Source organism: Ictalurus punctatus, chromosome 21 (genome assembly GCF_001660625.3).
Source record: "Ictalurus punctatus breed USDA103 chromosome 21, Coco_2.0, whole genome shotgun sequence".
Lineage (NCBI taxonomy): Eukaryota > Metazoa > Chordata > Actinopteri > Siluriformes > Ictaluridae > Ictalurus > Ictalurus punctatus.
The window spans coordinates 11,143,798-11,170,263 of NC_030436.2; the positions used below are offsets into that span (position 1 = coordinate 11,143,798).

Here is a 26,466-nt window from a genome sequence, read left to right on the forward strand (position 1 = left end):
TATTTTTGTTCCCGGAATGTTCTCCTAAAAGGTCGGACAACATTCTCTAAAAACATCCTCAGAATGTTGTGGGAAAAATGTTATACTTCTGTTAACACATTATCATATTATGAGAACGTTTTATTAAAAATAAAAGCATTCCGTCATCTCAGGCCTCGATAACATCCTCAAAACATTTCACAAATGTTGCTTTGATAATGTTATTCCTTTGTTATTATGGAACATTGTGCCAATGTTGTATAAAAGAACATTCTGCAATCTGTTCCCACGGCATCCTCAGAATGTTCAACCTTTGTTAAAACATCACATTACAGGAACGTTTTATAAAATAAAAAAAACAAAAAAACATCATCTCAGCCTCAGTAACATCCTCAAAACATTTTATTGTGAGAATGTTCTTTCTTTCTTTGTTCTCATGTATCATAATCTGTGGGCTTGACAACATCCTCAGTACATCCTCTGAATGTTGCAGTCAAAATGTTATATCTTGGTTATCATTTAACCTTTATAGTTTAAAACGTTAATAGAACTTGTAGGAAGTGTTAGCCAAAGTTGTGAGAAAGTTCCCCACTCTTCATGGAGCTGGAACAGGTTTGGGCCTTTTGGGTGAAGAACCATATGTGGGTGTGATGGTCAGGGGGTGCACATACTTTTGGTCATATAGTGTATGATAAAGTAGATTTTCCATGTTTTATAAATATGATATGGCACAAAGCAGTAGGCGGACCCGGTGTGTGTGTGTGTGTGTGTGTGTGTGTGTGTGTGTTGATGAAGGTGTTTAAGCCAGACTGATACTGGGGAGAGGGAGAGAGAGAGAGTGAGAGAGAGAGAGAGAGAGAGAGAGAGATGGGGATTTTAAACATCACACAGCAGGTACGGAATAAAACACAAAGTAAACAGTAAAAAAAACCTCTTCACTGCTGTAGCTTAGCTCTCACTTAGCATTTAGCTTCATTATTATTTCTATCATCACTGTGGCCTGTAAACAAGACTTCATTACTCTGTTTTTATTATTTACTTCTCATTTCTTTAAAAAAAAACGTTCGGTTTATCGTGCAGCTGTTAATTTAAATAAACGACATAATTCATATTAAGACTTTTACTAAAATCTGTGCAGCTAGGCTAGCTAAACAGCTAATATCCCTGCATCTAACGTTAGCTAGCTGCGTTTAGCTAACCACTAGCGGATAAAAGCTAACGCTAGGTTATTATTAATGTTATTATTGTGTTATAATATATGACGTTCCTGTGTGCAGTATTTATTTCGGTTTCTAAATCGTGACGTTTTAAATTATCGTAAAAAAATATATATATAATGAATTAAATAAATACAACGTACACTGACATGCTAGCTAGCATATAGCCTGTATGCATTTATTTATAAGACTGAATAAATAAATAAAGACGCGTTTTTTATATTTTAAATTAACTTTACGTGATTGGGGCTGTTTAAAATGTCTGAAATTAATAGATTTATGTATGAAATAAAACTGCACTTATTAATTGAGCTTGCTTTAATAAGGACTTTATATTATATTATTAACCAGCATTATTAAGTATTTTTCTGTTTCCCATCTGCCCCATTATTAAGAAAAAACAATACTATAATACAGGAAGCTTGTTGAGTATGTTTTGTTCATGTATACTTAAAAAAAAAAAGTGGAATTTAATCCTATTGCAGTGCTATTTATAATATAGGTAAATATATGAAGCGCATACATGAATATAACTGTTAAATCTGAATGTCATTTAATTTGAATAATGCTGGGAAGTTAACGATTTTGGTTTTCTGATAGGTCTGGGATTTAAACAGATAATTTTTTTTGTCTTCCAGACCCCGCTAGTCCAGGCGATATTCAGCCGAAATGTAGAAGAGGTGAAGTTTTTATTGCACAAGAAAGAAGATGTCAATGCACTGGTAGGTGAACGTATGATAATCCTGTTTAAAATGACAATGATATTTTAGTATCATTTCCTAAAATGATCACAAATCTTCAGTCTTAGAATGTAAATTGTTGTTGCTGCAGGACCAAGATCTTCGTTCCCCTCTGCATGCTGCTGCTTTTTTGGGTGACGTTCGCATCATGGACCTTCTCATCAAGTCAGGTATGACTCCAGCGCTTGATATGTACACAACAACGTTATCAGGACTTTCTGTATTTGATTTAAATCGCTGTCATTGAAACAAACGAAAGCAGGAGCGTATTAATCCTAGTGAACTGTACACAATTCTTATCCGAGATCCTCCCTTAAGCCAGGAAGTTATTTCCCTCAGTCCGTGATTAAAACAGATTTTCAGGACAGATGATCATGTGGTGTATAAGAGTACGAGGATGAACCAGTCGAGCTTGGAAAGAGACCAGGTGACATGTTTCCAATCTTCACCTGTCCTGTTTCAGTGCCTACTCTAGCCTCAGATTTCTTTTCACGGCTGACAGGAGTGGAACCCGATGTGGTCTTCTGCTCTTGTATCCCATCCACCTCAAGGTTCGATGGGTCATGTGTTTTGAAATGCTCTTCTGCTCACCGCGGATGTAAAGAGTGATTATTTAATCAATCGTATCCTTCCTGTCAGCTCCTGTGGCCATTCTCCTCTGACCTCTTTTACTCTTTTAAAGCCACTGAGATTATTGAGAGCCCCCCCCCCCCCCCCCCCCCCTTCTGATGTTTGACGTGAACGTGAACTGAATCTCGACCTGTATGTACATGATTATATGGCATTTCGCTGCTGACACATGATTGGCTGATTGGTGCAACTCAGTATAGGCGTTCCTAATAAAGTGGGCAGCGAATGTATATAATAGCATTTTATACAGTGTATAACAGAATAAAATAAACGATAAAGAACGTGTTAACAAGCTGGCTCGAACCAGGTCTCGGGTTGTTTGGTACGCCGGTGGAGTTCCTCCGGTTAGGTAGAACCAGCCGTTCTGTTAAGTTCTTCTCTCGTTTCAGGTGCTCGTGTTAACGCCAAGGACCAAGCAGGTCTGACGCCGCTGCATCGGGCCGCAGCTTCCAGGAACGACGTGAGAGCATTTCCCTTTTTAAATAAAACAAAAATCCTGCACTGTCTCCTTTTCTTGCATGTCATTCTCTTTGTTTTGTTTAGAGGGCGGTGGCGTTGCTGCTGAGTCAGGGGTCAGAGGTCGAGTCCAGGAGTCGGTTTGGCACTCAGACGCCACTTCACGTTGCTGCCTCTAACCGAGCGCTGAGGTGCGCTGAAGCTCTGCTGCCTCTCATGAGCAGCGTGGATGTCGCAGATCGGAACGGAAGAACAGCTCTGCACCACGCGGCCTACAGCGGAGACACAGAGGTCACGGAGACGCCCAAATACGTTCTGTTTTTAAGCTGTAGCCGTAGTCTAACGTTCTCCCTGTTTGTTCGTTCCTCAGATGGTGAGGTTGCTTCTGAACAAAGGTGCCGACCCGAGCGCGAGGGATAATAAGCAGCGAGGGCCTCTGCACTGGGCCGCTTACTTCGGTAACTTGGCTTCTTCGCTAGACGATTTTATCGATTTGTTTTGTCAGTCTTTTTTTTTTTAAGTGTTTGCACACTGTATAACCATAACAACACTCTTACCAGTCCTAACTAGTTTCAACTAACTAACTAGTCTAGCTTGTTATCTAGATTCTTCTCAGTAATACAGATGAAAAACAATAAGTTTTTCTATAGCACTTTGTCCTCCATCTTTGTTTTTCTCGCTTGCCCCTAACTTGCGACCTGATTGGTCAGAAGGTACATAAGCGCCCGAACGTCACTCTTGGTCTCTCTGTGCTTGTTTTTTTCTTCCTGCAAAGTTGACCTTCTTAAACATTGTAAGCTCATGTAAATTCTGTCTCTCTTGTGGTTGATTGTCTTGTAGGATTTAAAGCACGTGACGGAGGTTAAGTGTGAAAGCACGTGAAACCTCAGCAGTCGCTAATGTTGTAGAGCGTCGTTCTTAAACACAATTCCTTGTTTTATTTTCTGCAGGATATTTGGAGATCGTGAAGCTTTTGCTGTCCTGCAGTGCCGACGTGGCGTGCAGAGATAAACAGGGTTACACACCTCTCCACGTAGCTGCTATCAGCGGCCACATCGACGTTGTCAAGCACCTGCTCCGCCTCGGCGCCGAGGTAAAAACCACGGATTAAACCGTTGTTTCAGTTTATACCCTTTTATTCCGTCTACGAGCTAATATCCATCACATTGCCTAACATGACAACACATTAAATACATGTGCTGGAAATCTGCTGATTTTTAAAGCGGCAATATGTAAAGTTTAGTGCAAGGTGATTGCGTTGGAAACATTCACGTGTCTTTCTGTTCACCCCCCCAAAACACAATCCAACCTCTCTACTGAAACTAGATGTACTTTTTGAGTCGCCTTCTAAGAAATAACACACAGGGCGGGGCTAATTTCAGGGTCAGAAAAATGCAAGCGGAAGCCTTGAATAAAGAAACGAACAATATTCATCACACAGAATGTTTGTAAATGACAGTTTCTCTGAGGTGTCTACGAAATAGTGTAATTATTACAGGTCTACAAATCATTTTAAAAATGACTAATTACATCTTTAAATGTCCTTAAGAGCATTATTCTGGCAGATAATGTAACAGTTGAATAAAAGAACGCTCTTACTGCTGCTGTAGTTTCGATTGCTTCGATAGATGTACATTGTTTTGTTCTGTTTACAGATTTTTTTAAGACTCTAATGAGAATGTTAATAAATATTTATTATATAGCTGCTTTGATGAAATTGGCTGTAAAAATAAAATCATGTTTCCACCAGATGGACGAGGTGAATGCGTTTGGGAACACATCTCTGCACATGGCGTGTTATAACGGTCAGGAGGCTGTGGCTAATGAGCTAGTGAACCGCGGCGCTAACGTTAACCAGACTAATGCCAGAGGCTTCACGCCACTTCACCTGGCCGCCGTGTCTACGAACGGAGCGCTGTGTCTCGAGCTGCTCGTCAACAACGGTGCCGAAGTCAACATGCAGGTTGGGAAATCTCATTTGTTTTGAATTAACCTCCTTGAAGTGAGTTTTATTTCACCATTCAGAGATTCATGATTTAACGTTCGCGTTTTCAAACAAATCGAGTGTCTACGTATTCAGACATTTTACTTCAGATATTCAGAAACCTGTGTTCAGTGTGCTGATTTCAGCGTTCAGGATCGACTAGACAAATACACGTTGCAAAATTCAATACGGAAAAAATTTGAGTCGAACATCCGGGCTACTCGGGTCCTCCCTCTCTCATAGCATCGTCTGCCTCTCTCACTCTATCAGCAGAACACTCTATCAGCAGAAGACTCTATCAGTAGAACGCTACGAAGGCAATCGTGGGTTAGAATCAGATTAAAAAAAGGAAATTTTAACTATCGTTCATCCTTTATCAGGAGGCTGCAGATTGAGTGTGGGGGAACCGAGCCAATTATAATATGGCACATCTGATACCTCTTTGTGGTTATTATTCATTCTCTCTCTCTCTCTCACTCTCTGGTTCTCTTTCTCTCTCGCTCTCTCTTTCTAATTCTCTCTCTTTCTCTCTCTCTCTCTCTCTTTCTAATTCTCTATCTTTCTCTCTCGCTCTCTCTCAGTTCAGTTTAACTCACAATAATGACAAATAAAGGAATAGAGAAACAATAATGAATAAAAAAAACATTAAACATGAATAAATATTAATTAAATTAACAGATGTATAACAGGAAGAAATACAGTATTTGATTAATTTATATAAATTACATATTTTATATACATACACATATGTGTCTGTCTATCTGTCTGTCTCTCTCTCCCTCTGTCTGTCTTTCTCTCTGTCTGTCTGTATCTCTCTCTCACTCTCTCTCTGTCTCTCTCTCTCGCTCTCTCTCTTACTCTCTGTCTCTCTCTCTCTCTCTCTCGCTCTCTCTTTGTCTTTCTCTCCCCCTCTCTCACTCTTTCTCTCTCTCTGAGCGAGGGTGTGTTTACAACTTGTACACTGAAGAAATGATTCAGCAGTTTGAAAACGTGAATTTGAAAACGTGAATCTCTGAACAGTGAAATTAACCTAATTTGAACTTCAAAAGGAAGTTTATTTAAAATAAATGTATATGATCTCCTAGATTTCTATGTTATGATTTCAATGATCTTTCATTTTCATTAGTAAAAATTCACTGGCTTTTGAAAATGAATTCTTTATGCCAGTTTTTTTGCCTCCACACTGAGGTTACAGGTCAGATTTGATTTAAAAAAAAAAGCTTCTGCTGAGATGTTGTCGGATATCATTTGGGGAAACCGTCGACATAGTAAATATTTGTAATTGATATCTATAACCCGTAGTATTTTAAAGAGAGTTAGTTTAGTGTGCGCTGATGTGTAATGACAGTATAATAAGTTATTCTATATAAGCTTTATTACTGGGATATTAATGTTGCTAATGTATAACATTGCTTACTTTTGATTATTTCTATCTTTCAGACTAAGGAGGGGACGAGCCCTTTGCACATGGCCGCCGTTCACGGCCGCTTCACTCGATCCCAAATCCTTATTCAAAATGGTACCACTTAATATTACTCTTTAATACTCTTACACACAAATCCTTGAAAATGAGAGAGGAATTATTTCCCAGGTTTCCTTTTTCCTGTCACATTCTCAGCTTTTTCCCCGGGACCTGTCCTGTTCATAATCCCTGAAACGCAGAAACACATATTGACAGTATTCCTGCTTTTGTTCACACTTAAGCTCACCTGGAACAAATTTCCAAATCAAATTCGCCATGATTGTTTGAGAAGGAGCTTATCTATGCACAGTATAATATAATATATTTTCTAATGATAATGATCGTTTTTTTTTTCCATAAAGCAGTTTAGACCAAAAGTGAATAATATTGTCCTGGCAAAAAAGTGTCAGTTAAATTGGATTAAAAGATAAGGATGTTTTATTGTAATAATAATAATAATAATAATTTACCACCATCAGTGATAGTTTCTCTTTATCAATAAATAGCAATTTATTGCTTTATCAATGTAAAGAAGGCTGAATTGAATTGCATTACTGCAAGAATTAATATAATTTTCTGCTGCTCAGATATACAGTATGGACATGTGTGTGTGTGTGTGTGTGTGTGTGTCCTAGGTGGGGATATAGACTGTGTGGATAATTATGGCAATACTCCTCTTCACATTGCTGCTAAGCACGGCCATGAGCTGCTCATCAGCACGCTGATGACTAACGGTGCTGACACAGCCAGGTAACACACACACACACACAATTAATTTTTAACACTTGTACTCAGCTTAGCAATAAAACATGGGTGACACAATATAGTAACACAATTTAACCTTCAATACTGTATTATTCGGAGGCCAAGCACCAAAAGGTGCGTAATTGTTATTATACCTTTTATTAATACCTTTCTTCTTCTTCTTCTGCCTCTTCTTCTTCTTCTTTTTGTTCTGGCTAGGGTGTCTATGGCAACCCATAGAACCATCTGGTAAAAAGTTGTGAAATTTGGCACACTGATTGGGGAGGATCTAAGGCACATTCTGACCAAAAGTGTTCCCAAAGTTCTAGCGCCACCATCGGGTCAAATTTGGGCCTAATTTGGAAGTACATTTATGGTCAGAACTTTTGAACCATGTGTCCGAAATTTAAAAAGTACCCCTGGATTCCCTGGGTCGAGACGAGTTCAATGCACCCTAGGATGTCAATTTCCGCCTAATTAGATTTTCTGCCATTTTGGATTTTTTGAAAGCTTTTTTGAACTTTATTTCCACTCCAAATGGAATCTGACAACAAAGCTGCCAAAGAGGAAGTAAGGTTGTGTCTCAGCAACGACTTTGCACACTGACACAAAAAGTGGTAAGCAGCTTCAGGACAATGAGTTGAGGCTATGCAACAAATTTTCGTGCTATCGCCACCTACTGGTCAAAGGATACAATAATATGCTTCTCCTCCAAAGTTTGTCCGTTCATCACCAAATTTATCTCACATCATCTCGAGACTTGTCTGAACAAAAGTTATCAAAGGAACTCTGATCCAAACTCTGACCCCTTTGCCTATAGTTATGGCTCTGCTTTCCTGTGATTGCTTATGCAACAATTGTATCACCTCTGTGAATGTGTGGCTCACCGAGTCTGGGTGCTTGGTCCCCAAAAATGCTGCTTGAAGCTTTAATTATTATTATTATTATTATTATTATTATTATGTTTTGTGTTTCTTTTTTTTCAGACAGGGGATTCATGGGATGTTTCCGCTGCATTTGGCCGTGCTCTACGGGTTTGCAGACTGCTGTCGAAAGTTGCTCTCCTCAGGTGAACATCTTAATATGTGCATAGTTTCCAGACTATGAGTCACTCTAGGTAAAAAAAAACAACAACAACAAAACATCTGGAAAGACATTTCTGAAAGGGACATACTTGTGGAACCAATCACTTAATCGCTCCTTCACTGCAGTTTGCTCCAAAAGTATCGGAACAGCTAGTCTAATTGTATTGTTTTCGCTATACGTTGAAGACATTTGGGTTTGAGATCAAAAGTAGAATACAAGACGACAGATCAGTATTTCAGTTTTATCTAGACGTGTTAAACAACTTAGAACACTGCACCTTGTGTTTGAACCCACCCATTTATTTCAAGTGATCAAAAATATTGGAACGTGTGACTGACAGGTGTTTCTTGCTGCCCAGGTGTGTCCTGTTAGATTGATTGTTTAAACAATTAATAGCTCTGAACGTTTTGCCTGTGAAGACCGCATTTGTTGTTAAAAAGGATAAACCGACATGAAGACCAGAGAGCTGTATATGGGAGAAAAGCAAGCTTTATGAAGCTGAGAAAGGAGGCAAAATCTATCAGAGGCATTTTTATTTTATTTTTATTTTTTTATCTCAAACCCAAATGTCATGAATGTATAGCAAAAACAAAAGAATTGGCCTTGCTGTTCCAATACTTTCAGTAGATGCTTAAAATAGAGGCAGTTATCTTGAAATAGGATAAGATATTTTACTTAGAATTATTAGGAATGTCTAGAAAAAAGCTTAACAATTTTATGTGTTTTTTGTTTTTATGATTATTTTATAATTAGAAATATTAAATTATAGTTATAGTTATATTTAATTATAGAATATTATAGTCATTAATATTCAAATGTATTCAAATGTTAATTCTTGGAAGTAAAATTCAGATGCACTTTATATATTCCTTACTCACTATTGATGTGTACACTTTAGGAACATGCTGTTTTTTAAACAGTTGAATTATGTTGAAGTGTGTGATTAGTGTGTGTGTGTGTGTGTGTGTTGCAGGCCAGCTGTACAGTATTGTTTCGTCACTGAGTAATGAACACGTTCTGTCTGCGGGGTTCGATATAAACAACCCGGACAGTCTGGGGAGGACCTGTTTACACGCTGCTGCCTCGGGAGGGTACGACATCACGACACTCAGTTAGAGTACACACAGTTATAACTCAGGAAAACATTTTAAAATTGTGATCAGTTATGGGTGTGATGGCTAATGATGTGCTTTGTCCAACAGAAACGTGGAATGTCTTAACTTGCTGTTGAGCAGCGGTGCTGACTTGACCAAGGCGGACATAATGGGAAGGTAAATTATTTAATTAAAGGTGCAATAGTCTAATTTTTTTATTTCTTACTAGTACAACTAACCTAGCAAAACCTGTAGAATACTATAAAAAGTGACTGTTTAAGCCGTTGCCTCAAGCACACGTGTGTTATGGGCTTCCGGTCTGTAGCATTTGATTGTGTTTGGACGTGCCTCTTGTCAGTCATTTTATAGACATGCCCCGTCTGAAATCGGCAAGAGCCCAGCACACCCAGGTAATTCTCCTGCGGGCAAAACATCACTCCATGCTGTGTGTGTTAGTTTCTGTTCTCGCTCATGTTATAGCACCTATACACAGTCGTTCCCTCCCCAGCCTCTCTATTTTTCTTTCTCTCTCTTGACATTAATAAGACAAAAAAAACAAACAGACATGAGAAACAGCAAAGAAGCGTAAACTCCTCTGTCCCTAAGATGCTGGAAAACTGTGAAAACAGTTACAGCTTCACCTCTGATTTTTACAAAGCACTGACACTGGAGACTCCTTCCATTGATGTTATATAAACATCTCCTTACTTTATGAAAACTTTTTAACCACAGCAACGATTACAGATCCGTTTATGCGGCGTGTCTGCCGTACAAGTCCGTGCGAACGAGCCGTTACTGTTGAAACGATAACGTTACGTTTACGTCACGTCTCAACACCTTCATGTTAATATACATTTAAAGATCACTGTTAAAGAGCACGTATAGAACGAGCATGTATGTAATAACCAGAGCGCCACGTGCGTAATTTGTGTCTCTTCAGAACTCCGCTGCACTATGCGGCAGCTAATGGGACATACCAGTGCACTGTAGCTTTAGTGAGCTCCGGAGCCAAGGTGAACGAGCTCGACCTGAACGGATGCAGCCCTCTGCACTGCGCTGCTGCCTCACACACCTTCCGCAGGTACGCTACATACACACACAGACCATAAATATAACTGTTCTTCTGTTTAGCTTAACAAAGGTTCAGTAAATATTCATTCATTTAATCGTTAATTAATGATCTCTCAGTCTGTCCTTAAACGTTGAATTGATTAATTGATTGATTTATTGGTCTGGATCACTTTTGAGTTAGGAAAAAGGTAAAAGACAGAAAGAGTTCAAATTTTGACAATTATTTGGACCATAAATGTTTCTTTGTTTTTTGCCCAAATTCTTATGCAGACCATAAAACATAATTGTTTATATATATATATATATATATATATATATATATATATATATATATATATATATATATATATATATAAAATTTCTATTTACTTTATTTTACTGCCTGTTTGCTTTTGAAAAGTCATATCCCATTTAAAAAGTAGACTTGCATTCATTATCACTAACTATTGCATTTCAATGATTTTAAAAATAAATTTTAATTGATCAAAATGGGAATAATATAGTACGTATAGCAAGAAGCAAATGTACAAATAATTAATTTATGACTTAAAATTTCAATTAATAATGAAGTAATTTAACGAATGAATGAAATTATACTTAATGAATTAGTCGGTACAGTTTGTCTGAATTTACAGCTGTTACGGATTAATAAATTGGGATTTTGTCCATTTCTTTCCCTCCAGAACTGATGCTGACGATCATCAGAGTGACATTCGAGATAAAGAGGCTCTGCTGTAGGTGACAGCTTTTAATTTTCTAAAATTATTTGCTGAGAATGCTGCAGTGCAGCAGGAGCTCAGTGAGGGGTGTGTGTGTGTGTGTGTGTGTGTGTGTGTGTGTGTGTGTGTGTGTGTGTGTGTGTGTGTGTGTTCAGATGTTTGGAGTATCTGCTGGATAACGGAGCTGATCCAGGACTCAGAGACACTAAAGGCTTCAGTCCAGTTCACTATGCAGCCGCCTACGGCAACAAACACAACCTGGAACTGGTGCGTTTTACACACGGGGGAGGGGCAAAAATATCATCACAGTATTGATGTGCACAAAAAATTCAGTACAAAATGTAAAAAAAAATAAAAAATGCAATATTTGTCGCGCTATGTGCAATATTTCAGTACAGTGTGCTACTGATATTTGTCGTCCTATCACTCAACCATATATTACAGCAATAATACAGTAATTTGAGTCAGTAATTCATCTATTTTGGAAATTAAGGAAATGGAACCTTATTTTAATTAATTAATTACATCTTGGCTGTATTTTTATGAGCTGATTTATTTTAATTCTGTGACTTGATCTCTTTCTCACAATTTGGTTTTCTTACATTTAGCTCTTAGAAATGTCCTTTAACTGTGTCGGAGACGTGGAGAGCAGTTTCCCCGTCAGCCCTTTGCACTTAGCTGTAAGTGTCTGTTTATAACATCACACACACAAACACACGCGCGTGCACACACGGGTCAGTTTGAGAAGTGTATCCTTTTTGACTTAATGAATAAATAATTTACTTACTAGTGTGCAATTGTTACGTCATCTCCACAATTCCAAGATGGTGGAACTTACCACCATCTGCTCATTTTAGGAGTAACTGTTAGAGGAATAAATATTTTTTCAATGTACTCCTCTGAATCATGGCGTGTTTTGTTGTGTCAGAATCAGAATATCCGTATTTCTTATTTGCGTATCGCAGACGGTGTTCACGTTGAAGCTCGCACTTAGTGGGAATTATGAATTTAATATTTAATATTATCGTTTTTTAAATAAAAAAGGATATATGCATTGTTAGAAGTAGCCGGAGACTTGTGTACGAGGTGTGACATTTTTCAGACGCTTTTGTGTAATAATGCAGTTCTGAATTTACCTGCTATGTACACTTTTCAGTCCACATTTATTTATTTCTCATATTTCTACTTTAATATTGTTCTAAGTCATTGACATGGTGTGCATGTTGTTATTAACATCTCACTGAGTAGGGTGAAGCTGGATGATTGGCTATGATATGTCTGATATGCCTGATGTGTCTGATCTTTGTCCTGGAGGTGTGCAATGGTCAGTGCGAAGCTGTGCAGCTCCTCTCGGAGACGTTAATGTGTGTGGATGTCCGGGATGGCGCTGGACACACGCCTCTGTACCTGGCTGCTCGGAAAGGCTCCGTGTCTTCTGTGGAGGTTCTTCTGTCGCACGGAGCCTCGTGTTGCATCCGAGAACACACCGGAAAACGGACACCGCTTCATGTAGCAGGTTCGACTCTCGGGCTGTGTCTTTTTTGGTTTCAGAGCTGAAGTAAAGTTTTCAGAAAAATATAAGGAGATTCATGACATTTCAAAACTATTTCAGAGCCAATATTCCAGCAAAAATAATAATGTGTCTGTTTTTTGGGACATTTACCGGGATGTGACGTCTCATTACCTCATTTTGGAGAAGTTATAGTGTATAAAAATTGACCTACAACACATCTGGCTGCACATGGAGGCATTTTATCCCAATTTGAGTGCTCGTTTAGTTTGCAGTTTGAATAGTTGTGTGGTGTAGTGGTGTGTTGTGTATTTTTTGGTCCTGCGTGTGTTTAAAAAAAGGTTGTATTTTTGTCCTCCATCTCACAGCTGCCAGAGGACACACTGACTGTTTGTACGCGCTGTTGAGCCGAGCGGACAGAGATGACCTCATCGACCTCGCAGACGGACAGGGACAGTGAGTACCACTTCACTAAATGATCCTCCTCTCGGAAGTCTTTCGTGTGAATATGACATGGGTGATTTGTGTGCAGGACGGCTCTGATCTTGGCTACACTGGGCGGTCACGTCGACTGCGTCCACATGCTACTCGAGAGAGGAAGTAAACCCGACACAGGGGACAGACGCAGTCGCACTGCACTACACAGAGCGGTGAGTGTGTGTTCAGGTTCACAGGAGCAGGTGCTTTATGGGCAGCTGTGGCTCAGGTGGTAGAGCGGGTTGTCCACTAATCGTAGGGTTGGCGGTTCCATTCCTGGCCCGCATGACTCCACATACCGAAGTGTCCTTGAGCAAGACGCTGAAGTTGCTCCTGATGGCAAGTTAGTACCTTGCATGCCAGCTCTGCTACCATTGTTGTGTATGAATGGGTGAATGAGACACAGTGTAAAGCGCTTTGGATAAAAGCGTTATATAAGTGCAGACCATTTATTCTTCAACCAACCTGAGACAGAACCAGAGCGGTCCCAGTAACAACAAAAAAATTATTTTGATTTTACAAAATGGCGTCCGTGCGTGTGTGTGTCTGTGTTTGTGGTGTCACGTGATGCTGGCCCCGATCCCGAGTATTATTACTTTCAAACTGGGGCGGAGTTAGTGATTTACCTTATCTTTTCCTAGTGCTAAGTCCGCCCCCAGCTACAAAACACTGTTCAGCTCAAACCCTTGTTAATGGACGGACTGCTGAGAGAAAGTTCTAGATTTCTGATAATTTCTGCTGTGATAAAATGGCGTCTCGTATCTGCTTGAGATCAGTCAATAATGTGTGTGCGTGTGTGTGTTTGTAAGGCGGTGTTGGGCAGCTTGGAGTGTGCGTCGGCATTGTTAGATCATTCAGCCTCCCCGCTGTGTCGGGACGTTCGGGGGCGGAGCTCTCTGCACTTTGCTGCCTCGTGTGGTCACACCAAGCTCCTGCAGCTCCTCCTCATCGCCACGGCTCAGACCGACCCTCTGGACTCTTTACTGGACTACAGCAGATACACACCTGCTCACTGGGCTGCTTACCACGGTGTGTGCACACACACACACACACACTAAGCCTATTCAACACATTCAGTCAGTACAACTTCATCTGGAGTATGCAGCAAGAAATAAAAAAAAAAGTACAGTTAAAATGATCTCTAATTAATAATCTTGTTTAAGGAATGTTGTTCAGATCAATAATCTTATTTCTAATTAATCAAATAACAGCCTTAAAATGATTAAACTAGATATTAATACTACTACTACTACTAATAATAATAATAATGGTCAAAACAAAAAAATGTATCTGTAAACAATAATGACGTTTACACATTTTTTTAGTATTATACTATCTTAATAATGTTTAAATATCTTTTTAACATATACATTTTTCATTCTATTTTCAGGGCACAAGGACTGTTTGGAAATTTTACTTGAATATAAACCATTAAGTATCCAGGAAGGGAATTCCTTCACCCCTCTGCACTGTGCACTGTGAGTGATTTAACAAGTATTTTGCCTTATCATTTTATAAAAATAAAACAAAGAGCACAAAAATAAACGTTTCGTTGGTTGTTGGTGCAGAATGAAAGGCCATGATGCTGCTGCTGAGCTGCTGGTAAAAACAATGGGCACCGAAATCATCAACCTCAGAGACGCCAAAGGAAGGTGGGGAGAATGATGTGTTTATGTGCATGTTGTTGTTATTATTATTATTATTATTATTATTATTATTATTTACATCTGAGCTTCAGATGTATTTCCTGGGAAAGGTGCGAAATGTGAACTACTGCAGTTAATCTGTATAAATGTACCAGCGATACAGCCAGTGACCAGATATTGATTATTTTTGGTCCCTAATATCAAAATAGTGATATCACTTGTGTTCCTGTGGGACTTTTTTTGTAACAGAACTACACTGCATGCAGCTGCTTATTCAGAGAAAGTGTCCGGGTTGCAGCTGGCTCTTTTCTGGGGGTCAGAGGTCAACTTGGTGGATTATGAAGGACGTTCGGCTCTGATGGTGGCTGCTGAGAATGGCCAAACATGTGCTGTTGGTACGGAGATACTCCATTAATCATGTTCACCGCTGTTCAGAGTACAGAATTACAGAAGTTTTTATATATAATGTGTGTGTGTTTTGTAGAAGTCCTCCTTCAGCAGGCCAAAGCAGATCTGTCACTCCTGGACATCAACAACAACACAGCACTACACCTGGCCTGCAACAGAGTAACACACCTTTTATTGACTTCATATATATATATATATATATATATATATATATATATATATATATATATATATATATATATGTACGTATATATAGTCCAACACAGAAAGACAGAGAGAGAAAAAAGAGACGCAGATGGAGAGACAGACCCACAAACAAGCAGACAGACTGACTGACAGAATTATTACAGAGTGGCACATACAGTCAGACAAAGAAAGGATATTTAGACAGAGAGACAGACAGAATTATTAACGTGTGGTAATAAGATAGAGGTAATAAGGTAGAAGACTCCTGTGTGGATAAATAACGATATTCATTCTTTCTTATTGCAGAGTCATGAGATGTGTGCGCTGCTGATTCTGGCTGAGATCGACGATCCTTCCCTCATCAACGCTACAAACAGTGCACTACAGACGTGAGCGCTCACACATACATCTAACGCATATTTAAGAGCGTCCCGACCACATGATTAATTTTTTTCTCACTTTTAAATCTTGCGCTAGGCCGCTCCACCTTGCAGCGCGGAACGGTCTGGCCACCGTGGTTGAGGTGCTCCTGAGTCGAGGTGCTACTGTACTGGCTGTAGATGAAGAAGGTTAGGACTCCATTTTGTTTCTTTTTTTCTTTTACTGTTCAAAGTAAAACAATATGAAATAAAAAAAAATGAAAAAAGAGGTGAGAGGATGTGCTTCAGTGCTTCAGTCTTGTTATATGAGAGATAATAACTTATAGATGATAACAGTTTGTTTGTAAGTTGAATTGTCACAAGGGTGTCAGAACACTGCAGATGTTCTGTGACATGAGGATAAATCATAAGCTAAACATGAACAACAGGTGTGGATCAGAACCTGGAAACAAGGAACTCGAAAAACAAGACTCGGAATTAACAAGACAAATGCATAATAAGACCTAGCCTGATTAAGTAGAACACAAAACAGGAGAACACATTAGAGTAGACTATTGTAAGAACCAGTGCGGAGACAAAAGCACAACAACACAAGAGCAAAATGAGAAAATTATCCTAATAGCAAAGAACCTACATCAGATATATCTTAAAACAAAATGAACTTAATAAACAGCTGTATTTACAACAGCGCTGTTGAATTCTGAATTGTGACTGGTCAGTAGGTGCTGCTTAATTCACAGGTTTATATTAATGCGCTTGTTCTAATAGTTTCTATAGTAACAGCTCATTCACAGTGTGGACGTTCCACTAATTATAAACTGTATCGAGAATGATACAGTGAAGTTTTTTTGTACGGAGACATTTATATTTAACGTTTATGGAAGGAGTCTCCAGTGTCAGCACTTTGTAACAAAGGGAAAGCTGTAACTTTTTTTTGTTTGTTTTTTGTCCGTTTTTTGTGGGGTTTCTGTAACATTGACAAGCTGTGGTTTTTTTTTTTTTTGGGGGGGGGGGGGGGATTATGGTGGGGGTTATGTCTTATTAACGTATTTTGTAACTGCGTTAGGTTGCACTCCGGCGTTGGCGTGCGCGCCGAACAAAGACGTGGCCGAGTGTCTGGCGCTGATCCTCTCCACCATGAAGCCTTTTCCTATTAAAGATGCCGGCATCAGCGTGTTAAAGCACTGCAGCATCGCTGCCAACCATCATCCTTTACCAAACGGCTACGCCAAGGAGCGCCATGGCACCGTAGGGCTTGACAGCTGAGACACACACACACACACACATGCCTTTCTCACACCTCTATACCATCTATATAACCTACAGCCATGTTACAAAGCCAGGAATGTACCACTGTATATGTGGGGGTGGGGGGAGTAAATTTCAGTGAACAGACCTGTGCATATGCAAATATTTGCTCCTTTTCACCTCAGCACCATGAAGACAGCATTTAATTTGATCGTTTTTAAAATTTATTTATTTAGATCATGGGAAGGATGCAAGAATCTGTGTCTTCTCTGTTGAGATATTTTTTTTTTTTACCTGAGATGGTAGAATGAAGGTTGTCTACACATTTCTACAAACACAATTCTAAAGTCGCAGCCATGACTGGGTGTCTCTTCGTTACGTCATCTGCATCACATCAGACCTTCACCTTGAATATTTTATTCGAATAAAATAAAATAAAAAAACAAAACAAAACGAAACAAGACAAAAGTCTGGTGTGAGGTCTGGCAAACAATTTGAGAGACCATAGTTCCACCCTCTCATTTGCTATTGGCTCGCGCATCCGACATTTACATATTAAAGGGTTTAGATTATTAATCTTGACGTAAAGCAAACTCATATTTTCTCCAGGGATAATTTATTCCGTTCGATGTCTGATTGAAATGCTGATAACTGCGACTTCAGAAGGTTAATGACTTTAATTTGTTAATTTTTTTATTTCCTGAATATCTCTAATGTTTTAGTGAAGTTCAGTGCCTCTGCTAATGACGAGTGTGTCCTTACTGTCCGTTACACTCTTTTCTTTTTCTTTTTTTTTTATTCTCATTAATTTAAATGTTAATCTCCTGCAATTCTCCTAATGAAATGAGAGGAAAACATCAACACACACACATGCGCACACACACACACTCTCTCTCTGTGCATCAGGTTCAAATGGCTTCATTCTTTATTTATATACTTGTTAATGCCTTGGTTTGCACTTTTATTTTCCTCCAGAAGATACCTGAAGTGTTTGTGAAGTAGGGCTGGCCCGAACAGCATTTTACAGGATTCGTGCTCACAAAGTAAAAAAAAAATATATATATATTTATGTGTTTATATAATTAGACATAATTACGTTCGTGTCTGCAGTTCAACATATATCCAATAGGGGGCGTATACGATGTATTAATAGTGTGTATATACATACAGTACGTGTGACAGCACAAATGAACTGAAGTCACACCGGGAGATGTTTTTTTAAATTATTATTTATTAATTTATTTATATTATTGCACAAACATCAATAACGTGAGCATAAACAAATAATAAGTGAGACGCTGCGTCCGACGGTACGATATATAAAGCTGTTGTTTGGCTAAAAACATATCAACAAACACTTGTTTACTTTCAGCGAACTTTATGGCTACGAGAGTTGTACAGTTTCAGTAGCTGTCCAACAGAGACAGTTTTTCTCCCTATGGCGTTTTTAAGCGATAATGCACTGGATTTGGTTTAAAAAAAATACTTTTATATGACTTATTTGCTTGTATTAGATTATCTGAGATTCAGGGATACGTATCAACACGCTCGTGTGTGATGTCTTTGGTCATTAGTTACGGTTATATTTCTAAGTAGCACTAAATAGAGGAACGAATACCTGTAAAAGCGTCATGAGCGAATACCAGAGTGTTGGACTATTTGGGCCAGCCCCGGTGTGAAGGTTTTCAGTCACTTGTGACTTTCTGTCAAATACGACACACTACGTGGTTTTTTGTGTTTCAGGATCGCTGCTATAATTACGCTGCCTTCGTCGATTTCTCTTTGTTTTTGTTTATTGTTTTGTTTTGATCTTGTTTGTTTACGAGCAATAATCATCCGAGCGATTGCACATTACCTCGTAACAGCTTTTCTGAATACTGGCGCAGAAAAACTGGAATATTTGCACAGAGGACGGAGAAAACGTTTGCACACGGCGGTAGTCAAGTGTATGTAAAAATAAGACAAATCGTATATTCATAGTGTGCGCGTTCCGGTTATAGAACAGAAGTGGTAAAGAGAAAATATATATATTTTTAAACACCCAAGGGACAACTCCATGCTGACGGTATAAATGATAACTGTTCTACGATCTTCAGAGTAACGAGCTTCTTTAAAGGGGTTTATCATCCTAGATTAACATCATCTACAAAAAAAGATGCTTATAAAGTAAACTCCTGCCTTTTAGTCTTCGAACATCACCTGAATCAAGCCTTGAACTTCCTGTACGCACTATTGCATTGCATTACACCACCTACACACAACGGTGTGTGTTTAGAAAGAAAAAAAACATTCACACCAAGGCTTGAACCGTGACCCTCACACACACACACACACACACACACATATACTTGCCATGTGACCTTCCACTCCCAGGTCACTGCTGATTTACACCTGTAAATATATAGACATTTAAATATACCAGTGCTACAGCAGCAGTGGTGGTGTCGTGGGGTGTGTTGTCATCATTTGTGTGGGTCAAACCCCCAAAAAAGCCAGGTTTCTTTTCATCATTTGTTAAATTCACACACACTTTTTTATTTTATTTTATTTGGAAGGAAGTTACCTGGGTAGGCAGCATAAAGATAACGTTTTTTTGACGTCTTAAACAAGGAAGTCCAACAATTCTGAATCCGACGGTTCGGATTCATTACAGCCCGGTCGATGTGCGTTAAGGCCTGAACATTGTCGCTCATACACACTTTAAGGAGTTAAACACATCATTAAGTGCATGCACAATATGTTTAAAATAATCTGATAATCTAATTCACGTGGAATAAAATCTATCGATCAGCGTGATATAGCTAACATGATTGAAATATAGTTATTATTTTGGACGACACTGGAGACTGTGCGTGTGTGCAAACGTTTAACGGTTACAACAATGGACAGTACACAAGCGAGTTGTGAAAATACCATATTGAAAATGTTTACGTTTCTGGGGTTTGTGTGTGTGTGTGTGTTTTTTTTACTCCCCGTAATTCTTGGGACGATGCATTACTCCTCCTTGATTAGGGTTAGGAATATTATGTATACTCAGCTATGTGCAATAACACACATATTTATATAAATACCTCATAAAGGTAGCAAAGCCAGTGTGTGTGTGTATTTGTCATAATGTAGAACTTGAATGTGTGTATATGTGTACACAGACATATATCTTAACACCAGGAGTCTCACATATATTCCTGAACGATGGATTCCCAGCAGCACGGAGACTCTGAGATTTACACTAAACGTCACGGCGGAATATTTCACTCAGCTGGTCTAAAGACGATAAACAAATACGACGTGTTATGATTAAAGTGTTCCACCAAATTTCAAACAAGCACGAGAACCATGTTGATTTAAGTATTTTTTTTTTTTTTTTTTACATTTTATTGAAAATTATCAGCCAAGTAGTGTTCTTTAGATCATTTGCCTTGCATTATTTAGCTGTTCTGTATTTTTGTTTTGCCTTGAAGTATTTTATGAAGTATTTTAATTGAATCTTCGACAATCTGTATTTAAAGGGCTTTTAATATGAACGTTACAAGTATGTGTTCACGTATTTGAGTGTGTGTGTGCTTTGGTGTTTTTTCCTCTCATTACAGTACGAATGAATGCTCCTACAACATACTACACTCATTTAAATACTCAAGGGCTTCTCAGAAACCGACGCCATCTTTTCTTTATCTGTGTTTCAAAAACACACACTGTGTTCTACACACTACACTTTGGAGTCTAAATCAAACTGAAGTTTTGCACTAAATGGGAAAATCTTTTTTTTTTTTTGGAATTCAGAACAGAAGGAAAGCACATTTTAGTAAAAGATAAAAACATCAGCTGAACAAGATACTAGACACTAGCTAACTGTAGCTACTAGCTATCTAGACAGTAACTTTTCCCATTTCAACAAATTCAGTTCATTTTTTAATCATTAATTTGTTCCAATCTGTTCGTCCTCATCTGCTTTCTGTGGTTTGGGTTTTTCCACCTGGAAAGATACGAGCACTTCATGAGCGCTGCTTCTTTGTGATTCTCGTAAATGAGTTAACTAATCTAGCTGCCTAAATTGAATTACGATTCTTTCCGCACCACTAGGGGGCGTGGTTATAGCAAAACACAGCCCTTTGATGAAAAAAATAGAATCCCCCCCCACAGGATGCTCTGCTGGCTCCGCCCCTTTCCCCGCTACCTAAAGCTACACAATAAAAGCATTCAGCCTTCTAAGCTTTATTTATCAGCGTGTTTTAATAGTAATGTGTAATACTTTCTACAATACACGCCACTGCACTATTTTTTACTCCTTTATATTCAGCTCATTATACCTCAACTTCACACACACCAAGGAAAAAATAATCAGTACTTATACGGTAGCTAATGCGTTGATGCTCTGTAGAACGCTAACATGGCACATGACGAAACGAGTGGGTGTGTTAAACAGTTAAATAAAGTTCAAAGCTGCTGTATCGTCTATAAATATCACGTATCATGTTTTTTAAAATGTATTTGTTTTTTGTTTCTGTTGCTTTAAGCAGAATTTATTTTTGTGAGTGTGTATAATTATACAAAAGATCATTTTAAGGCATATTTTAAGCATTTGTAATTAACACCTATGCTGAAAGTTGGTGATGGACTGAGGATGAGTGAAATGGGTAAAAATACTACACCATTTTGTCCAGAAGTTTTATAATTGTAAATATTTCATGAACTGTCTAATTACTCCTTACAGTAATTAAAAGATTTATAAAATCACAGACACCTGACGAGGACGATTCAAGTGTATCATGATGATACTGTATCACATTATCGCGAAATCGTATCATTGTATCGCCTCGCCCCAAACTTTTACTCCAGCAAACATTTGAAAATGAGAACGTTGATTTGATTTGATGGCCATTTATTTATTTATTTATTTATTTATTCTGGTGCACTTTTTTCGAAAGAAATAAAGAGTTACTTGTAGGGCCGGGCGATATATTGATATAATATCGATATCGTGATAAATGATTGCGCGATACACTTTTCTGAGATATCATCGGTACGGTGATGTATTTTTTAAAGTTTGTAATAGTAAACGGTACTGAACGGATGTCGGAGGTTTTACGTTTTTTTTTTTTTTTTTTACACGTAATCTTTGTCTTTATACACATTAAAGTATCGTCAAACTCGGTTTAGCATTTTTTGGTTTATTATATTGCTGTTTTGCAGACAGTTTGTTAGCTAAATTATATATCGTGATATGCATGGTATATCGTAGAAACTTCCTGGAGTACTCTACCAACTCATGACTGATGGTGGATTTTAGTTTAATCGATGGCTTGTGGTTGTTTAATGTGGCCTCAAATTCCTTGAACTCATCTTCGGAGTAAGTCCATACTCCCCAGATAGAATCTAGATATCTAAAATAGTGAAGGGGCTGTTTGGGGCATCCGGCTAAGGCTGAAGCCTCCCATTCTGTCATAAAAATGTTGGTGTAGGCTGGGGAAAACGTCTTGCCAAGTGCCGTGCCTTTGATTTGTAGAAGAAATTCCCCGTTAAACTCAACGCGTTAATATATTTTTTCACATACAGGATTTGGGTTATGTCTTTGACCATGGGTACAGTGTCTAAGTAGATAGGTTTGTCCAATTTTCTGTAATATTTGGGGTCGTTCAATTGTTTGGATCCCTCCCATAAATATTGTTCCTGGTCCAATATTATGATTGAACTCCCTTTGTTTGCAGGTTTCATGACAATCTGTTTATTGTGCTGTAGTTGTTTAAGAGCGTCAGTTTCCTCTAGGGTAAGGTTTGGCTGTTCCTGGGACAGTCTAAAACATTTTTAAAAACGTTTTAGATCCGTTTCAAATAATGTGCGTTCTGTGGGTAGTTTGTCTGCAGGTGGGGTCCATTCAGATTTGGGTGTGAATGGAGAGGGATTTGAATCTGTGTCGTTTAGGAAATAAGCTGCCAATTTGAGTCTCCTGTGGTACTGTTGTAGGTCGAATCCTGTTTGTATTTCATGTTATTTTCTGCCCGTTCTGCCCGATGGAATAAATGTCAGACCCTTGTCGAGCAGGCTTTTTGTCCTATCGCCCAGCCCCTGGTTACTTTGTGGATTTCGTTGCCCGTTAGTGTGAATGCAGGGACAGATTTAAATAACTCTAGTTCTCTTAGACGTAGAAGTCGGCATCAAGCCTTTAATATGGCCGGCGTCTGAGTAAAACCGATCAACCAGCCATGTAGCAACCTTAAACTGTTAGAGATACGTGTTACTGAGTGATGTTTTGTGTTATCAAGTTCGCACACAGCTACATGTCGATAATCACGGTACTCTGTTAAATCCTAGTCAGATTTGAGATCCTCTAAAAAGGATTTTAGAGAGTTCAGTGAGTTGCAGAAGTTGTTTTTCCACCCGGTGATACAAGTTATTATTTCGTGTTAGAGAAGATCAGCGGACGTCTGTCGTTCTACTGAAAGACGTTGGATTTGGATCTGTAGCGGCTCCTTTGCTCGCGCCTCCTGATTCCCGTTTAAAAGATTTTTTTTTTGAATTTGGAAATTGCCTAATTTTATCTAACAAGCAATAAAGTCAGGTAACAAATAATGATGTAAATACTGAAGGGGGGGGGGGGGGGGGGGGGGTTAGTGACATCTGTATGACTGTTTTCACACTCAGCCACAGAGTGATGTTATTTATAAGAGTCCTACAATAATACAGAAAAGTGCTGAACAGCGTCAAACGTTCGACGTCCCGACCAATCAGGTGACAGTTTAGAAGCGAGTGTTAGGAGCTGCTTCCTTCTTTCCCATATCAGTAAAAAAAATGTAAATAAATTTCTGCCCAATTCCTAAAGCAATTATTTATTAACGTGTGCTTTTTTCTTTCTATCTTTAACCTGTCAATACGTGTGCGTGTGCTGAATTATTCAAAGAGGTCAGAGAGAAGACAGATCTTAACCGTGTTTTTATAACTGTCCGTGTGTGTGAATGAATAACAGGAGTTTCATGGATGCAGTAGTACAGTGTAGTCTGAGGCGTGGTTGTACGGTGTACACGTGACCTTGCACTGCCTTTAACGAGTTGCCAAGAGAAAAAAAACAGCAAAGGTGTGGTGACGGATTAAAAAGCAGAAGGTGGGTGGATTTGTACGTTTCCACCGAGCCACATCATACGGAAACGTCAAAAGTGTGTGCCACACTTTCTGAAACTGGCTGAAATTTGCACTAAAACAGGAAGTTGCGTGATTAATAAAATAATGTCTCATTATTGAGATGTGTATTTCTGGTCGCTTTGTTGTTTTTCCTCTTTGCACGGTGGGACATGTTTAGATTTTTCTCTCTTTATTCGTAATTATTCCCGGTGTAGTACCGTAAAGTAATAACGTAGGCATGTGTCGATAATTAGTTAATACGGTTTGTGTGAATATCAATGAGGGAAAAAAGAGCAAATGAATTCAGCAGACTTTTTATGTCTATTCAATATCAATAGGAAACCCATATACAGTATGACCGTTGCTATGGCAACATCTCAGAGAGCGTAATTCATGCTGCCTGTTTCTACGAATATTTACCCCACCGCTTTCATCCGTGGAGCTGGAGGCGGGGCTTTACTGAGCTCTGTTTCTGACTGGTGCGTCGGTTTTCAAAGCGCTCCACCAATCACAGAGCTTTCGGATCTGCGTCATTAATTAATTAACCAATTACTGAAATAAGTTAAAAAATTCAGCAAGAAAAGACATTGTGCTACATGAATCAGGATACAACACATCTGCGTTTTTGCTAAGCACACAAGCACGTAAATAGAGACGGTTATTTATTTCAGCAGCTACTTCAGTGTTTCATGTCAGAATCATTATTTCAAAGAGAGGAAGAAACACAGCTCCCCTGTTTATTTTTTTAAATATAGTAAACAGTTTGAAATACTTTGAAAAAGATACTTTGACATAGAAAGTTTACAAATGAAAACGTGTCCCTTAAATACTTTATTTCTGAAGGATAAACTGTCAGTACTGGATTTTGTAAGTTATTTTGGGAAAAATCCCACATTTACCTCTATGGACATTTTGTGTCCCCCTATACTTGAAGAGTTAGTTTAAGGCAATAACACTTCTTGTTTTGTATTTTGGATCAAATTTATTTGTAATTTGCCTTAGAAGTAAAAACGTAGATGCAAATATCGACTGAGAAGCTGAAAACAGCCAATTGTAAGGCTCGGTACCACCCCCAAGGGAGCACAGCCAATCGTAAGATAAATAAAGACGTGTTCTAGCATCAGATTATTTTGCTGCACTTTCACACTTAGTCCAGTACCGAGTCTAAATCAGAACTAAACTGATTTTTTATTGGTTTAGTGTAGGGCTGAAAACGTCCTCATAAATCTTTTCCATTTTTTGTTCAGAAGTACAGCAATAGAAAAAAATATAAACAAACCTTTACAAATGAAGTGCATGTAGAACTCACAAAACTCACCCGAGCACGGAGAACATGGAGAACACAGAGCCGGAGCTTAAATAGACGATGAGATAATTACGTAAATAATGAGTTTCAAAAACTTTGTGTGTCACATCCGCAGTGTTTATTGTCTCTGTTTTGTTCGTAAGTCCAAATCTCCAGGAGGAGAACACACCAGGGTTCTGTTGAAACTCACTTCACACTGACTCACTTCACACTGACTCACTACACACTCATTTCACACTGACTCACTTCACACTGACTCACTACACACTCATTTCACACTGACTCACTACACAATCACTTCACACTGACTCACTACACACTGACTCACTACACAATCACTTCACACTGACTCACTACACACTGACTCACTTCACACTGACTCACTACACACTGACTCACTTCGTACTCACTTCACACTGACTCACTACCCAATCACTTCACACTGACTCACTTCACAATCACTTTACACTGACTCACTTCACAATGACTCACTACACAACACAATCACTTCACACTCCCTTTACACTGACTCATTTCACACTCACTTTACACTGACTCATTTTACACCGAGTCACTTCACGCTCACTTTACTCTGAACGATAAAATTGGACTTAGAATTCTGGTGATGTTTTGTTTATCTAGTTGGAAAAATGTATTTTAAATGTAGGCTGTAATTTTACACAGCCTCACACACACACACACACACACACACACACACACACACACACACACACACACACACACACACAGAGCCATCCTTCAGCTCATTCATGAAACTTGCTGTTGATTTGTGTGTGCTGATCGCAGGAACCAAGATGTGTTTGGAAAGTGTGATATAAATGAAATAACTCTGTTATTAACCTGCAGACTTCTTTTTTTTTTTAACCGCAGCATTAATGTTTGTTTTTATACCGTCTGATGTAGACGATGACTTTTTTCTGTGGCTTGGAACTGATTTAAATAAACAGCGGATGCTTAATCCACGTGAAGTCCTTGTGGTTTGTTCTCAT

General features: G+C 38.7%; 1 protein-coding gene across 1 annotated transcript; it reads left to right on the forward strand.

Moving 5' to 3' along the window:
- The first annotated feature begins 565 nt into the window (after positions 1–565).
- On the forward strand, positions 566–26,435 carry ankrd52b (ankyrin repeat domain 52b). Its single transcript, XM_017450560.3, has 29 exons — positions 566–591; positions 775–873; positions 1,835–1,918; positions 2,028–2,106; positions 2,956–3,026; positions 3,110–3,313; positions 3,393–3,480; positions 3,973–4,115; positions 4,773–4,985; positions 6,447–6,525; positions 7,104–7,218; positions 8,199–8,281; positions 9,272–9,389; positions 9,501–9,569; positions 10,333–10,473; positions 11,147–11,197; positions 11,338–11,449; positions 11,791–11,862; positions 12,497–12,698; positions 13,061–13,148; positions 13,225–13,342; positions 13,979–14,198; positions 14,560–14,647; positions 14,738–14,821; positions 15,065–15,210; positions 15,300–15,382; positions 15,716–15,798; positions 15,887–15,978; positions 16,856–26,435. Exons 2-29 carry the CDS (start codon positions 847–849, stop codon positions 17,053–17,055), a joined length of 3,153 nt encoding a protein of 1,050 aa, XP_017306049.1. The 5' UTR covers positions 566–591; positions 775–846; the 3' UTR covers positions 17,056–26,435.
- Positions 26,436–26,466: the final 31 nt, after the last annotated feature.

Coding starts and splice junctions, on each gene's coding strand:
- ankrd52b (XM_017450560.3), top strand. CDS start 847: ATGGGGATTTTAAACATCACACAGCAG. Junction 4,986..6,446: donor GTGCCGAAGTCAACATGCAG/GTTGGGAAATCT, acceptor TCTATCTTTCAG/ACTAAGGAGGGGACGAGCCC. Junction 10,474..11,146: donor GCCTCACACACCTTCCGCAG/GTACGCTACATA, acceptor CTTTCCCTCCAG/AACTGATGCTGACGATCATC.